The sequence below is a fragment of the Pseudophryne corroboree genome, chromosome 8 (genome assembly GCF_028390025.1).
Source record: "Pseudophryne corroboree isolate aPseCor3 chromosome 8, aPseCor3.hap2, whole genome shotgun sequence".
Lineage (NCBI taxonomy): Eukaryota > Metazoa > Chordata > Amphibia > Anura > Myobatrachidae > Pseudophryne > Pseudophryne corroboree.
In genome coordinates this window covers 315,850,786-315,868,416 of record NC_086451.1, presented here as the reverse complement: position 1 = coordinate 315,868,416, position 17,631 = coordinate 315,850,786, and the positions used below count along the sequence as shown (strand labels likewise).

General features: G+C 48.3%; 1 protein-coding gene across 1 annotated transcript in view; it reads left to right on the top strand.

Moving 5' to 3' along the window:
• The window catches only part of FMR1 (fragile X messenger ribonucleoprotein 1), a 264,048-nt gene that overhangs the window by 224,226 nt on the left and 22,191 nt on the right, over positions 1 to 17,631 (top strand). The window contains 1 exon segment of the mRNA XM_063937403.1: positions 6,177 to 6,259. Within this exon segment, the coding sequence (XP_063793473.1) occupies positions 6,177 to 6,259 (83 nt within the window).

Genomic DNA, 17,631 nt, shown 5'->3' with positions numbered 1-17,631 from the left:
TTCACCCTTAAGTTACGCTTACATATAATGTCTGCTAAACAGGGTGGTAGATCCATGGCTGATCCTGCACCATGCAGTGTTGGCGCCACGGATTGCTCGGAGGAATATATAGCAGCTGAGGGTTCAGGTACAGGGGGTTCTATACCCCATGGTCAGTCTGCAGCAATGGGGGAAAATCAAGACCCACCTTGGACTGTTTTCTCTAATTTATTGACTACGCTAGTAACTAGACTTGCGCCCCCTATGGGACCTCCTGTGCCATTACAGCCACATATTGTCCCTGCAGTTAATCCGCCATGGGCAGATACACTGTCCTCTCAATTGCAGCAATTAAATCAGTCTCTGGCTAAGCAAAATCCTTACTCTCGCCCGCCTAAGACCAAGGGGTCATCTAAACGAGCCATTACTTCCTCACAATCCAGACGTTTCGGATACCTCGTCCGATGAAGATGACGCTTACACTGACCCTTCAGACACTGATGCACATGCTTCTGATGGGGTATCTCTGACACAAGTGGATGTTCCTGACCTCTTGGAGGCTATTGGGCTGATTCTTCAAATCGATGATGACGAAGAGCCTCTAGCTACTGCTAAGAAAACAGATAAGTTTAAACGTCTGAAGGTTACTAAATTAGTTTTACCTCATTCTGACCACTTGGTTGACATTCGTCAGGAATCATGGGAAAATCCAGGAAAGTAATGTTCCCAGTCTAAAGAGATGCTAGCGCGTTATACTCGCTGCAGAGTCAACTGTTCTGCCTGTCACTACCGTCACCTCACTGAAGTAAGTGACTGATAAGCGTGTGGAGGGTTGCTTGAAGTCCATTTACACTCTTGCGGGAGCTGTGCATGGGCCCACTATTGCGGTTCTTGGGCGGCAAAAGCTATTGAAGCCTGGGTTCAGGAAGTTGACGCGGAACTACCGTCTGATTTTCCTGATAATGCTAGACAGTGTCTTTCATATATTATTACAGCCTCTCATTATATTCAGGAGGCGGCATCTGATAATGGTGTCCTGGCGGCCAAGTCGTCTGCTACGTCCATTCTGGCTCGCCAGATTCTCTGGTTGCGGTCCTGGTCTGTAGATCTGGACTCTAAAAAGACCTTGGAGGTGATCCCTTTTAAGGGACACATTCTTTTTGTGGAAGATCTCAACAAGATTGTTGCTGATGTGGCATCAGCTAAGACTGCATGTTTGCCTAGTACTTCTCCTTCGGCTCCGAAGGCTAAGAGTACTTCCTTTCGTTCCTTTCGACCTCCAGGTAAAGCAAAGGGTCAGGCGTACCCGAAACAGGCTCGCACTTCCAAAACCTCTATGTCCAAACCTAAACGTGCCTGGGCTGCCCGTCAGCCTGCTTCCAAAACACAGACAAGCCTGCTTGCATGACGGGGCGGACCTCCCCCTGGGGGATCCCAGGGTGGGAGGCCGACTTCTATGGTTTGCTCAGGCGTGGTTACAGACAACTTAGGACGCCTGGGTAAGGGAAGTCATCGCTCACAGATACGCCATCTCTTTCAAGAAACGTCCCCACTTGCCAATTTTGCTCAACAAACATCCCTTCGGATCAGGTAAAAGCAAAAATTCTCCATTTGGTGGTACAATCTCTCCTGGATACAGGAGTGATAGTGCTGGTGCCTCTGGCTCAGAGAGGCAGGGGGTACTATTCCACGCTGTTCCTAGTCCCGAAACCGAATGGGTCCTCTCGGCTCATCCTCAAGTCTTTGAACAAATTTGCTAATGTTTTCAAATTCCATATGGAAACGCTTCGCTCTATTGTTCTGGCTTTGGAGCCCAAGGACTATATGGTATCCCTGTGACAATGCCTATTCTATACCTTGTATAAAACACTCTAAAAGGTTAAAGAACACAGTACGCAATTGGCGCACAAGGTACCGTAAGGGTACGCCCTTAGCGTAGCGGACGCTGTATCGGGAGCGAGCCGCTCGAGCGACACAAACGCTCGCGAGAATACGCTGTTGGTATCGGACACACTATAGGTGAGCGACTACCGTAATGCTACGCTATCAGCGTAGCAGACGCTCGAGACCACGAGGAGATCACAAGCGGCGCTGACGCTCACAGAGTTAAACCTTTATAACTATACCATAAACAATGTACTTATACTGTAAACCCTTGTGCAGTGATAAGGTGTAAATGCAACACAGTATAACCTTGTTAGTTTAAAAGCTGTATGAGCGTATGTGACGCTCTGAGAACCCCTTAGCAATATAATAAACACTCAAATACCGGTCTAAGGGTCTAACGCCTTTTAAGGAAATGAATGAACGTTCAATTGCAAAAGAATAATACAATACAAGTTATACACTACCAAGATAACATAAAATACCTAACCGGATAACTACACACAAAATACAATACAGATACAATTACATTTAAAGGGGGGAAGGAGAGAGAGAGAATGGCTTATAACATTAAATAAGAGACAATATGGTTGCAGAGAACTTACGCACCAGGGGAAACAATCGCAAGCGCCGTTCTGGATATCCAGCTCCCGATTATCAGCATTGAGAACCGTTGAAGAGAGTAGAGAGCTGGCCCAGATCGGCTTGTCTTTATATACACTTACACACAGTACAGTACAATGGTCTCTACATTCTTATTGTTCATTGGACACAGGAATTCGTCTTCGCATTATAACAAAAGGTCATAGGTTGGTTCATACAGGTGGGCTGTGACTATTTCAAACTGCTCAGGTGGGAGGGAAACTGGGTTTCCCGCCGCATGGGTAATAAAGTGCAAATATAGTAAATGTCCATAAACTTCTTATGTCCATAACTATACGCACGAGCGATTAATCCGCTTCAAACCAACACCGGAATATTGCTAATTATATTCTCTTCCGATGGATACTAAACACCACTGTGTAACCCCTGTCTGACCCTTCGTATCAAACAAAGAGGGATCTCTTTGTCCCCGAACATACTACATTAACTAAACTTTCAGATTCTATCAAAGGGACCATAATCTACAAAATACATTATATGAATAAAATATGTTACGATTGAGTCGCCCGCTAGACGAACATAAACTCTACCGTAAATGCGCATACCGCGCGCCTGCGGGTGCACGCAACTGAGAGTATGCGCACGCACGGGAGGGCTCATGCACACGCAGCAGGCACTCGCATGAGGTGCATATATGGCAGTGTGTAGCGTGATATTTTTCTGACTTTGACACCTGGACATACAGGATTCTTACCTGCATATACCTATTGCAGTGTCGCATCAGCAATACCTGCAGTTTGCTATTGGCAACCTACATTTTCAATTCCAGCCCTTACCTTTTGGTCTGACCACGGCTCCAAGAATTTTCACCAAGGTCATGACGGCACTGCTCTGCCGTCAGGGTGTCAGGATCCTGCCGTATCTGGACGACTTGTTGATCCTGGCAAACTTTCCAGAGGTTCTCCTCTGTCATCTGGAACTGACGGTCCAATTCCTGCAAGCCCACGGGTGGCTCATCAACTGGAAGAAATGTTCCCTGGTCCCTGCTTAAAGCATGGTGCACCTGGGAGCGCTATTGGACACCCACAACCAGAGGTTGTTTTTGTCTCCGGAGAAGGTCCTGAAACTTCAGGATAAGATCAGATGCTTCCTCTCTCACCTACATGTGTCGGTACACTTGGCGATGCAAGTACCTCATGGTGTCTGCTTTCGACATGGTAGAGTACGCTCCATTTCATTCCCGTCCTCTGCAGCGGTTGATACTCTCCAAGTGGGACGGCCTGCCTCACCGGATCAGGACTCGCATGATCTCCTTGACTCCAGAGGTTCGCTTGTCACTGAGCTGGTAGCTACAGGACCAGCAACTGAGCAGGGTTCGACCCTTCTGGATCTCCAACTCTGTCGTTCTTATGACGGATGCCAGTCTGCGGGGCTGGGGAGCGGTGTTGGAGCAACACACTCTTCAGGGTCTGTGGACTAGGGAGAAATCTCTCCTCCCGATAAACATTGTGGAATTGCGGTCAGTGTTCAATGCGTTGACACTAGCCCTGCCTCTAGTACAGAACAGGCCTGTTCAAGTACAATCGGACAACGCCGCAACGTACATAAATCAAGGCGGCACTTTGTTGGGCGGAACACCATCTGCCAGCCATATCGGCAGTGTACATTCCGGGAGTCCTCAACTGGGTAGCGGACTTCCTCAGTTGTCAGGACGTACACGCCGGAGTGGAGCCTTCATCCAGAAGTCTTTCAACTCCTAGTGGACAAGTGGGGCCTACCAGATGTGGACCTGATGGCATCTCGACACAATAACAAGTTTCCGGTCTTCGGAGCAAGGACAAGGGATCCTCAAGCAGCATTCGTGGACGCGCTGGCAATTCTATGGAACTTTCGGCTGCCGTACGTGTTCTGTCCGGTGTCACTTCTGCCCAGGGTAATAAGGAAGTTCAAGCAAGAAGGAGCAATACTACTAGTCGCTCCAGCGTGGCCCAGATGGCATTGTTTCTCAGACCTGCAGGGTCTCTCGATAGAGCGTCCTCTTCTACTTCCATAGCGCCCAGACCACCTCGTTCAGGGCCCTTGTGTCTACCAGGATTTGGCCCGTCTGGCTTTGACTACGTGGCTCTTGAAGCTTCTGTACTGAGGGCCAAAGTATTTTCTGAGGCGGTCATTCAAACGATGTTGAAGGCCCGTAAACTGGCATCTGCTCGGATTTATTATAGGGTCTGGAATTCTTACTTCACCTGGTGTGCCACTAACCATTATGACGCATATAAGTTCAGTACTGCTAAGCTTTTGGCTTTTCTGCAACAGGGCCTGGACTTAGTCCTTCGTCTGGCCTCCCTCAAGGTTCACATTTCTGCCTTGTCGATCTGGTTTCAGAGAAAATTTGCGACTCTGCCTGATGTTCATACATTCACACCAGGGTTTTTTACGGATTCAACCTCCCTATGGTCCCGCCTGTGGCTCCTTGGGATTTGTTGGTTGTTCTGGACGCCTTACAAGAGTCTCCGTTTGAACCTCTCGAGTCTGTGGACCTTAAGTGGCTTACTCTTAAGGACTTGTTCTTGCTGGCTTTTGCCTCTGCAAGACAGGTTTCAAACTTGGTTGCCTTATCCTGTAGGTCTCCCTTTCTAATTTTCACCGTGACCGGGTTGTTTTTAGCACTTGTCCTGGTTTTTTGCCTAAGGTGGTGTCGTCTTTCCACCTTTAACCAGGAAATTGTGGTTCCGGCATTTACCTCTCTAGGTTTATCCGCCAAAGAGCGGTCTTTGGATGTGGTACGGGCTCTCTGTATTTATGTGAAGAGAACAGCTTCTCTTAGTAGATCTGATTCCCTCTTTGTCCTTTTTAATTTTCACAAACGTGGCTGGCCTGCTAATAAGCAGACCTTGGCCAGATGGATTAGTATGGTGGTTGCACATGCTTATGTACAGGCTGGTCTTCCAGCTCTTGCTACCATCAAAGCCCATTCTACTCGGTCTGTTGGACCTTCTTGGGCGGCCTGCAGTGGTGCGACACTTGAACAATTGTCCTCGGTGAACACGTTCATAAGGTTCTATGCCTTCCATACTTCTGCCTCCCAGGATGCCGGGTTCTTGTGCTCGCTATAGTGCGTCCCCTCCCATGAGTAACTGCTTTAGGACATCCCCGATGTTATTCCCTGTGGAACCTCAGTGTACCCCGCTGCAGAAAAGAAGATTTATGGTAAGAACTTACCTTTGTTCAATCTCTTTCTGCGAGGTACACTGGATTCCACAGGTCGCCCACCTTGACGCACTTAGCTTCTTTGGGTTTGTATGGCATTAGCCACTGGTACCGTCTCCTGTCATGAGAATGTGGTATATGTGGCTACTAACGGTTGTCATCTCTCTTGCCTGCTACTGCATTGGACTGGTTAACAAAACTGAGCTCCTGTGCACGGAGGTGGGGTTATAGAGGAGGCGGCGCTGTGCATCTGGGGAACAGTGAAAGCTTTTAGCCTGTTGGTGCCTCGAATCAAGATCCAACTCTACACCCTGATGTTATTCCCTGTGGAACCCAGTGCACCTCGCAGAAAGAGATTTAACAAAGGTAAGTTCTTACCATAAATCTCCTTTTTATGCTGTATTATTCATTTAAATTATTGTTGTAAATTAGTAACCAATAAAGTTGTTAATAACATGTTCCTAAAAAGCTCAGGTTGTAATATTGCTTTTTGTTTATTTTAGCAAATGATGACCAATCTCGAACAGATAACAGACAGCGCAATTCAAGAGAACCTAAAGTAAGAACAGCAGATGGCTCTCTTCAGGTTAGCCAGTATTTTACATGTTTGTATTATATGTATGCATGTCTTGGAGACACAGAAAACACTAGGGTATATGATGCATGGGGAGCCTGGGCATCTCCACTCTCTACTCATTTTGTCCAAGCAAGAGTGGACATTATTTTTGTACACGTTTACAGAAATAATTAGGATCTAATATTTTTCCTTTTTTCCTCCTTTGTCTATCGTGGTCCTAATGTCCAGAAGGGGGTAACACTTCCAAAACCAATTAGTAGAAAGGGTCTCCAGTGGTTGAACGTTTAATTTGCAAACAATGTCAGAATAAAATCTCAGGAAATCGGGGCCCTTTGCGAGGAAGAGCCGGCCTGGGATAATTGTGTAAAACAAGTTTATATTGGAACTTAGTCAAACAAACAAATAGTTGCAGATAGAGAGCTTTCTACAGCTCCTCCTTATGCTGCTACAGCTGACACCTCAATTCTAAGGTAAACCTTCCAAGTTCAGTGGCCCACCTATTCACCAACCTGATTTGGTTTTGCGATGTATCTTGTTCTGTAGCAGACTTAGAGGATACTGGAACCCGCTTCCAAATCACAGGCTTAGTGTTAGTTTCCATTACTCTGAGAATCTGCTTCAGGTACTTTGACTCTCCTGATACCGACCCTGAATTGTATTCAGTTGTAAAGGAAGATTCTATGTATTCGAAAATACAGTACAATATAAGCCTTGGGGATACTGGGAATCCATTTAGTACCATCGGGTATAGATGGGTCCACTAGTAGGCTTGGACACTTTAAGAATTTGATAGTGTGCGCTGGCTCCTCCCTCTGCCCCTCCCACCAGACTCAGTTTAGAAAATGTGCCCGGTGGAGCTGGTCACGTCGCTGAAAGCTCCTGAAGGGTTTTCTGCATTTATTTTATCTGTTTGTTATTTTCAGGCAGGAGTGGATGGCACGAGCCTGTCTGCTTCGTGGGACTTAGGGGGGGAACGACCCAACTTCTTGAATGTTTAATGGTCCCGTTCCCCGCTGACAGGACACTAGCTCCTGAAGGAACTATTCGCAAGACCCACCACGGCGAGCGTACATTCCCGCAGCATGCTGCCACCCCTAACAGAGCCAGAAGAAAGAAGAGTGGTGAGTACTAAGCCAACGTCCTGGTTAGCGGGTCGCCGACCATTATCGCGGCATGAGGGTACGGAGACTCTCTGCTTCTACATGGGGCGGCTGGGTCTCCAGACTCAGTACACAGTGTAGACACACAGATTCTGAGGAGGCGATCTGAGTCTCAGTACACTATATGTGTACACAGTAACCAGACTGGCCTTACAGACTTAAAAGGGGGCTAACTCCATTTCTCTGACGTCCTAAGTGGATGCTGGGACTCCGTAAGGACCATGGGGAATAGCGGCTCCGCAGGAGACTGGGCACAACTAAAGAAAGCTTTAGGACTACCTGGTGTGCACTGGCTCCTCCCACTATGACCCTCCTCCAGACTTCAGTTAGAATCTTGTGCCCGGCTGAGCTGGATGCACACTAGGGGCTCTCCTGAGCTCCTAGAAAGAAAGTATATTTTAGGTTTTTTATTTTACAGTGAGATCTGCTGGCAACAGACTCACTGCAGCGAGGGACTAAGGGGAGAAGAAGCGAACCTACCTAACTGGTGGTAGTTTGGGCTTCTTAGGCTACTGGACACCATTAGCTCCAGAGGGATCGACCGCAGGACCCGACCTTGGTGTTCGTTCCCGGAGCCGCGCCGCCGGCCCCCTTACAGAGCCAGAAGCAAGAAGTGTTCCGGAAAATCGGCGGCAGAAGACTTCAGTCTTCAACAAGGTAGCGCACAGCACTGCAGCTGTGCGCCATTGCTCCTCATGCACACCTCACACTCCGGTCACTGATGGGTGCAGGGCGCTGGGGGGGGGGCGCCCTGAGGGCAATATAAACACCTTGGCTGGCAAATCATCACAATATATAGTCCCAGGGCTATATATGTGATAAATTATCCCTGCCAGAATCCATGAAAAAAGCGGGAGAAAAGTCTGCCAAAAAAGGGGCGGGGCTATCTCCCTCAGCACACTGGCGCCATTATTTCTTCACAGTGCAGCTGGAAGACAGCTCCCCAGGCTCTCCCCTGTAGTTTTCAGGCTCAAAGGGTTAAAAAGAGAGGGGGGGCACCAAATTTAGGCGCAATATGTGTATACAAGCAGCTATTGGGGGAAAAATCACTCAGTTATAGTGTTAATCCCTGCATTATATAGCGCTCTGGTGTGTGCTGGCATACTCTCTCTCTGTCTCCCCAAAGGACTTTGTGGGGTCCTGTCCTCAGTCAGAGCATTCCCTGTGTGTGTGCGGTGTGTCGGTACGGCTATGTCGACATGTTGGATGAGGAAGGTTACGTGGAGGCGGAGCAGAGGCCGATAAATGGGATGTCGCCCCCTGTGGGGCCGACACCAGAGTGGATGGATAGGTGGAAGGTATTAACCGACAATGTCAACTCCTTACATAAAAGGCTGGATGACGTAACAGCTGTGGGACAGCCGGCTTCTCAGCCCGCGCCTGCCCAGGCGTCTCGAAGGCCATCAGGGGCTCAAAAACGCCCGTTACCTCAGATGGCAGACACAGATGTCGACACGGAGTCTGACTCCAGTGTCGACAAGGTTGAGACATATACACAATCCACTAGGAACATCCGTTGCATGATCTCGGCAATGAAAAATGTGTTACGCATTTCTGACATTAACCCAAGTACCACATAGAAGGGGTTTTATGTTTGGGGAGAAAAAGCAGCCAGTGTTTTGTTCCCCCATCAGATAAGTGAATGAAGTGTGTAAAGAATCGTGGGTTCCTCCGATAAGAAACTGGTAATTTCTAAAAAGTTACTGCTGGCGTACCCTTTCCCGCCAGAGGATAGGTCACGTTGGGAGATATCCCCTAGGGTGGATAAGGCGCTCACAGTTTGTCAAAAAAAGGTGGCACTGCCGTCTTAGGATACGGCCACTTTGAAGGAACCTGCTGATAAAAAGCAGGAGGCTATCCTGAAGTCTGTATATACACACTCAGGTACTATACTGAGACCTGCAATTGCCTCAGCATGAATAGTGCTGCTGCAGCGTGGTCTGATACCCTGTCAGATAATATTAATACCCTAGACAGGGATAATATTTTGCTAACATAGAGCATTTTAAAGACGTCGTCTTATATATGAGGGATGCACAGAGGGATATTTGCCGGCTGGCATCCAGAATTAATGCAATGTCCATTCTGCCAGGAGGGTATTAGAGACCCGGCAGTGGACAGGTGATGCTGACTTTAAAAGGCACATGGAGATTCTGCCTTATAAGGGTGAGGAATTGTTTGGGGATGGTCTCTGGGACCTCGTATCCACAGCAACAGCTGGGAAGAAAAAAATTTACCTCAGGTTTCCTCACAGCCTAAGAAAGCACCGTATTTTCAGGTACAGTCCTTTCGGCTTCAGAAAAGCAAGCGGGTCAAAGGCGCTTCCTTTCTGCACAGAGACAAGGGAAGAAGGAAAAAGCTGCACCAGACAGCCAGTTCCCAGGATCAAAAGTCTTCCCCCGCTTCCTCTGAGTCCACCGCATGACGCTGGGGCTCCACAGGTGGAGACAGGTGCGGTGGGGGCGCGTCTCGGGAACTTCAGGGACCAGTGGGCTTGCCCACAGGTGGATCCCTAGGTTCTGCAAGTAGTATCACAGGGATACAAGCTGGAGTTCGAGGCGACTCCCCCTCGCCGTTACCTCACATCAGCCTTGCCTGCTGCCCTCGGAGAAAGGGAGGTAGTACTGGCGGCAATTCACAAGCTGTACTTCCAGCAGGTGAAATCAAGGTACCCCTCCTTCAACAAGGCCGGGGTTACTATTCCAAAATGTTTGTGGTACCGAAACCAGACGGTTCGGTGAGACCCATTCTAAAATTGAAATCCTTGAACACTTATATACGAAGGTTCAAGTTCAAAATGGAATCGCTCAGGGCGATTATTGCAAGCCTGGAGAATTTCAGGGTATCACTGGACATCAAGGATGCTTACCTGCATGTCCCTATTTACCCTCCTCACCAGGATTGTCATTACCAATTCCAGACGTTGCCGTTGGTCTGTCCCCGGCACCGAGGGTATTTACCAATAATTATCCCGTACTTGGACAATCTCCTTATAAAGGCGAGTTCCAGGGAGCAGTTGTTCGTCGGAGTAGCACTATCTCGGGAAGTGCTACAACAGCACGGCTGGATTCTGAATATCCAAAGTCGCAGCTGGTTCCTACGACGCGTCTACTGTTCCTGGGTGTGGTTCTGGACACAGAACAGAAAAAAGTGTTTCTCCCGGAGGAGAAGGCCAAGGAGTTGTCATCTCTAGTCAGAGACCTCCTAAAACAAATACAGGTGTCGGTGCATCAATGCACGCGAGTCCTGGGAAAGATGGTAGCTTCTTACGAAGAAATTCCATTCGGCAGGTTCCATGCGAGGATCTTCCAGTGGGATCTGTTGGACAAGTGGTCCGGGTCGCATCTTCAGATGCATCGGCTGATAACCCTGTCTCCAAGGGCCAGGGTGTCGCTGTTGTGGTGGCTGCAGAGTGCTCATCTTCTAGAGGGCCGCAGATTCGGCATACAGGACTGGGTCCTGGTGACCACGGATGCCAGCCTTCGAGGCTGGGGGGCAGTCACACAGGGAAGAAACTTCCAAGGACTATGGAAAGTCAGGAGACTTCCCTACACAAAAATGTTCTGGAACTAAGGGCCATTTACAATGCCCTAGGTCAGGCTAGACCCCTGCTTCAACACCGGCCGGTGCTGATCCAGTCAGACAACATCACGGCGGTCGCTCATGTAAACAGACAGGGCGGCACAAGAAGCAGGATGGCGATGGCAGAAGCCACAAGGATTCTCCGATGGGCGGAAAATCATGTGTTAACACTGTCAGCAGTGTTCATTCCCGGAGTGGATAACTGGGAAGCAGACTTTCTCAGCAAACACGACCTCCACCCGGGAGAGTGGGGACTTCATCCAGAAGTCTTCCAAATGATTGTACACCGTTGGGAAAGGCCACAGGTGGACATGATGGCGTCCCGCCTCAACAAAAAGCTAAAAAGATATTGCGCCAGGTCAAGGGACCCTCAGGCGATAGCTGTGGACGCTCTGGTAACACCGTGGGTGTACCAGTCGGTGTATGTGTTCCCTTCTCTGCCTCTCATACCCAGAGTAATGAGAATAATAAGAAGGAGAGGAGTAAGAACTATACTCATTGTTCCGGATTGGCCAAGAAGAGCTTGGTACCCAGAACTCCTGATCTCAGAGGACCCATGGCCTCTGCCGCTCAGACAGGACCTGCTGCAGCAGGAGCCCTGTCTGTTCCAAGACGTACCGCGGCTGCGTTTGACGGCATGGCGGTTGAACGCCGGATCCTGAAGGAAAAGGGCATTCCGGAGGAAGTTATTCCTACGCTAATTAAAGCTAGGAAAGAAGTGAACGCAAACCATTATCACCGCATATGGCGGAAGTATGTTACGTGCTGTGAGGCCAGGAAGGCCCCAACTGAGGAATTTCAGCTAGGTCGATTTCTGCACTTCCTACAGTCAGGGGTGACTATGGGCCTAAAATTGGGTTCCATTAAGGTCCAGATTTCGGCTCTATCGATTTTCTTCAAAAATAGAACTGACTTCACTGCCTGAAGTTCAGACTTTTGTTAAGGGAGTGCTGCATAGTCAGCCCCCGTTTGTGCCTCCAGTGGCACCGTGGGATCTCAACGTGGTGTTGGATTTCCTGAAGTCGCATTGGGTTGAGCCACTTAAATCCGTGGAGCTAAAATACCTCACGTGGAAAGTGGTCATGCTGTTGGCCTTGGTGTCGGCCAGGCGTGTATCAGAATTAGCGGCTTTATCATGCAAAAGCCCTTATCTAATTTTTTTATATGGATAGGGCGGAATTGAGGACTCGTTCCCAATTCCTTCCTAAGGTGGTATCAGTTTTTCATGTGAACCAACCTATTGTGGTGCCTGCGGCTACTTGGGACTTGGAGGATTCCAAGTTAATGGACGTAGTCAGGGCCCTGAAAAATATATGTTTCCAGGACGGCTGGAGTCAGGAAAACTGACTCGCTATTTATCCTGTATGCACCCAACAAGCTGGGTGCTCCTGCTTCTAAGCAGACTTTTGCTCGCTGGATCTGTAGCACGATTCAACTTGCACATTCTGCGGCTGGACTGCCGCACCCTAAATCTGTAAAAGCCCATTCCACGAGGAAAGGGGCTCTTCTTGGGCGGCTGCCCGAGGGGTCTCGGCTTTACAAATTTGCCGAGCTGTTACTTGGTCGGGTTCAAACACTTTTGCAAGAGTCTACAAGTTTGATACCCTGGCTGAGGAGGACCTAGAGTTTGCTCATTCGGTGCTGCAGAGTCATCCGCACTCTCCCACCCGTTTGGGAGCTTTGGTATAATCCCCATGGTCCTTACGGAGTCCCAGCATCCACTTAGGACGTCAGAGAAAATAAGATTTTACTCACCGGTAAATCTATTTCTCGTAGTCCGTAGTGGATGCTGGGCGCCCATCCCAAGTGCGGATTGTCTGCAATACTTGTATATAGTTATTGCCTAACTAAAGGGTTATTGTTGAGCCATCTGTTGAGAGGCTCAGTTATATTTCATACTGTTAACTGGGTATAGTATCACGAGTTATGCGGTGTGATTGGTGTGGCTGGTATGAGTCTTACCCGGGATTCAAAATCCTTCCTTATTGTGTCAGCTCTTCCGGGCACAGTATCCTAACTGAGGTCTGGAGGAGGGTCATAGTGGGAGGAGCCAGTGCACACCAGGTAGTCCTAAAGCTTACTTTAGTTGTGCCCAGTCTCCTGCGGAGCCGCTATTCCCCATGGTCCTTACGGAGTCCCAGCATCCACTGCGGACTACGAGAAATAGATTTACCGGTGAGTAAAATCTTATTTTTAGTCACAAAATTACCTCAGCCATTATAAAAAAGAGCGGGAAGAACGTGCGCCATTGAAGGAGCGGGGCTTCACTATGAGCGGATCCAGCAGCTCACCAGCGCCATTTTCCATCTACAGAGGACACAGACACTGACTGACAGGGACACGCAGCTCCGCCGGAGAGACTCCAGATTACCTCCGCTGTACCAGAGGGTCATAGCAGGGGGGGGGAGTGATTATTAGTGTACTGAGTCCCTAATCTAGGTACTTAGTCTAAGCTTGGCATTATCAGTAACGGCGCAGTATGCTGGCTGCATACTTTCTGTGTCTCCCTGGAAGGGCTCTTTTTGGGTTAATTGTGCATTTAACCTTTTTGTGTGTGTGTGTGTGTGTGTGTGTGTGTGTGTGTTGTCACTGTCTCACTATGTCAGACAAAGAGTGTGTTTCATGTAAGGCACAGTGTTCCTCTTCTCCAGGGGGTTCACTACTGTGTACTCAGTGCAGTGTTCCTTCCCAGGCTAGCGGGACAGAGCCAGCTTGGCTGGACTACATTAAGGGAATGATTTCCAATATTTCTACTAAATTGTCCCGCAATGAGAAAGAGACGCAATACTTAAGACAATCGATGACTGAGTTTATGAAAAGAGACTCATTAGCCAAACCAGCGTCTCAGTCCCCTGCCATTTGTCTGCAAAAATAGACGTTATGGTAAGAACTTACCATTGATAACGTGATTTCTCTTATGTCCACAGGTATCCACAGGATACCATTGGGATATGGTTGAGCGACAGTGGAAATGGCACCAACAGGGTCACGAGCTTTCTGGCCTCCCAGGATGCATCGGGGCTTCCCCATATAGTCCCGCCCACTGACTCAGTCAGATCAGTTCTTTCCACAGCGATTTAGGCAGGAGCATCAGGTAGAAAACTATTTAGGCGATAAGAACACACATGCACACCCTTCCATACAAGAGGGAAGAGGTTTAGTGATTGTCAAGATCCTCAAATCAGGTGCATCAGGGTGGGATCCCTGTGGATACCTGTGGACATAAGAGAAATCACGTTATCAACGGTAAGTTCTTACCATAGCGTCTATTTCTCTGGCTGGGTCCACAGGATTATCCACAGGATAACATTGGGATTCCCAAAGCCAATTTTAGTGGCGGGGATGCTCCTGATTACACAGGAGGACCTTTCGCCCGAAGTCTGCGTCATGAGAGGCAAAAGTATCCAAGGCATAATGTCTAATGAATGTATTTATGGAAGACCATGTTGGCTGCCTTACAAATCTGTTCTGCTGAAACACCCTGTTGTGCTGCCCAAGAAGGACCTACCTTACGTGTAGAGTGAGCAGAGACATTAGCCGGAGTAGGGAGATCTGCATGAGAATAAGCTTCTGATATTACCATTCGGAGCCATCTCGCCATCGTCTGTTTACTAGCAGGCCATCCTCTTCTATGAAATCCGTAGAGGATGAAGAGAGAATCTGTTTTCCTGATGGCACTAGTACGATCTATGTAGTTTCTTAAAGCTTGGATTACGTCCAGCGACGCTTCTCCCGCAGATAGTCCCGATACCTGAAAAGCTGGGACTACAATCTCTTCGTCAGGGGTGTATCTTCCTATTGGCCAGGATGGCACTCGCCAGGGGCGCCAGCCGAGGAGGGGCGCCGTCCAGAGGTGCCACCCGCGGGCAGTAGGTAAATTCACTTTTAGAGGCAGCAGCCTTCTCCCCGCCCCCGTATAGTTCCTCACCAGCAGGGATTCCCAGTAATGATCACAGCATGCAGCATCGGCTGCTGGGAGGTGTAGTTTATGTAGAGTTTCTTGTCTGTATTGTGGTGCGGTGCTGGACCCCGACGCCAATTACAGTGGCTGCTGCTGCATTCTTTGATCATTAATGGGCATCCCTGCTGTTGAGGAACTACACGGGGGTGGGGGAATAGCTGCCGCCTCTAAAAATGAATCTACCTAAAAGTGCTGCTTTAATAGTAAAATCAACATGGGGGCATATGTGTGTCTGGCACTGTGGGGGCATATGTGTGTCTGGCACTGTGGGGGTATACGTGTATCTGGCATTGTGGGGGCATACGTGTATCTGGCACTGTGGGGGCATACGTGTATTTGGCACTGTGAGGGCATATGTGTATCTGGCATTGGGGGGAATTTGAGTGTCTGGCACTGAGGGGGCATATGTGTATCTGGCACTGTGGGGGCATATGTGTATGTGGCAATATGGGGGTCATTCCGAGTTAATCGCTAGCTGCCGTTGTTCACAGCGATCAGGCTTAAAAAACGGCATTTCTGCGCATGCACCGCAATGCGCACGCGTGAAGTACGGGTACAAAGGCATTCGTTGTTTTGCACAAGTTCTAGTGAAGTTTTCAGTCGCACTGACGGCCGCAAGAAGATTGACAGGAAGGGGGCGCTTCTGGGTGTCAACTGACCGTTTTCAGGGAGTGTTTGCAAAAACACAGGCGTGTCTGAAAAAACGCAGGCGTGGCTGGGCGTTCGCTGGGCGGGTGTATGACGTCAAATCTGGACACGAATAGGCTGAAGTGATCGCAAGCGCTGAGTAGGTTCAGAGCTACTCTGAAACTGCACAAACTGTTTTTGCAGATCTCGCCTGCACATGCGTTCGTACTTCTGCTAAGCTAAAATACACTCCCCAGTGGGCAGCAGCATAGCGTTTGCACGGCTGCTAAAACTAGCTAGCGAGGGATCAACTCGGAATGACCCCCTATACTCGGAGGCATTATGTGTATCTGGCACTGCACTACTGGGGTCATTATGTGTAACTGGCACTGTACTGGGGGACATTATGTGCATCTGACACTATACTGGGGACATTATGTGTAAGGAGAACTACTGTGGGTATTGTGTGTAAGGCTGATAATTGTGTATGTTTATGTTGGTGGGTGTGACTATATATTTATAGTTTGATATCATAAAATTGTGAGGCCACGCCCACTTTCCCAGGAGCATGCACACCTTCCCATATATATATATATATATATATATATATAGGCACTACTGTATGGCATAATGTGAATAAGGGGTACTACTGTGTAGCATAACATGAATAATGTACATTACTGTGCTGTGTAATGTGGATAAGGTACACTACTGTGGTGTAATTTGAATTGGGGTACTAATGAGTGGCCATGCCCCTTTTTTGGCACATGTGCCTTCCCTATTTCAAATATGGGGGGGGGGGCACCAGTCCTTTACTTTGCCAGTGGCGCTCGGTCCCCTAAATACACCCCTGCTCTTCGTTAAGGTGAAACTTTGAAACCACCTTTGGAAGATAACCAGATCTCGATCTGAGAACTGCTCTGTCTGGAAAAAAACTTAGGAAAGGAGACTTACACGATAACGCTCCAAAATCTGACACTCTTCTGGCTGACGCCATTGCCAGTAAAAAAAAGTACTTTAGCCGTTAACCATTTAAGATCTGCTCTCTTAAGCGGTTCAAACGGAGGAACCTGGAGGAATTTAAGAACTAAATTCAAATCCCAGGGAGCTGCAGGAGGAACAAATGGAGGTTGAATATGTACAACTGCCTGAAAGAAAGAAAGTACGTACATCCTGTAAATCAGCAATCTTTCGCTGAAACCATACAGTTAATGCTGATACTTGTACTCTCAGGGAAGCAACTTTCAAACCTTTATCCAATCCTGCTTGAAGGAAATCCAAAATTCTGGATACTTTAAAAGATCTTGGATTCAAACTTTTTCCAGTACACCAATGAATATAGGCTTGCCATATTCTATGATACACACGAGCTGAAGAAGGCTTTCTTGCTCTAAGCATAGTTTGGATTACTTGTTTTGAATATCCTAGCTTCTAAGATAGAGGTTTCAATAGCCACGCCGTCAAAGACAGACGATCCAGATGACTGTGGCAACAAGGACCCTGCATTAGCAGATCTGGACGTTGAGGGAGCAGTATTGGTGCTTCCACGGACATCCTCAGTAGATCTGTGTACCAATGCCTTCTTGGCCAAGCTGGAGCTATTAGAATTATGGCTCCCTTTGCTTGCTTTATTTTTCTCACTACTCTCGGTAACAGAGATATTGGAGGGAACAGATATGCCAGACGAAATTTCCATTCTACTGACAGTGCGTCTACAAGGACTGTTCCGGGATCCTTTGTTCTCGATCCGTACCTCGGAACTTTGTCGTTTAGACGAGACGCCATGAGGTCTATCTCTAGTAGACCCCATCTGTTCACTATTGTCTGAAACACTTCTGGGTGTAATACCCATTCAGTTTCCTGAATGGTGTCGACTGAGAAAATCTGCTTCCCAGTTCAGCACACCTGGGACAAACACTGCTGACAATGCTGAAAGATGGAGTTCTGCCCATCTTAGAATGGGCGTTACTTCCTCCATCAATCTTTTCCTGTGAGTTCCTCCTTGATGATTGAGGTACGCTACTGCTGTCGCATTGTCTGAGCGAATCTGG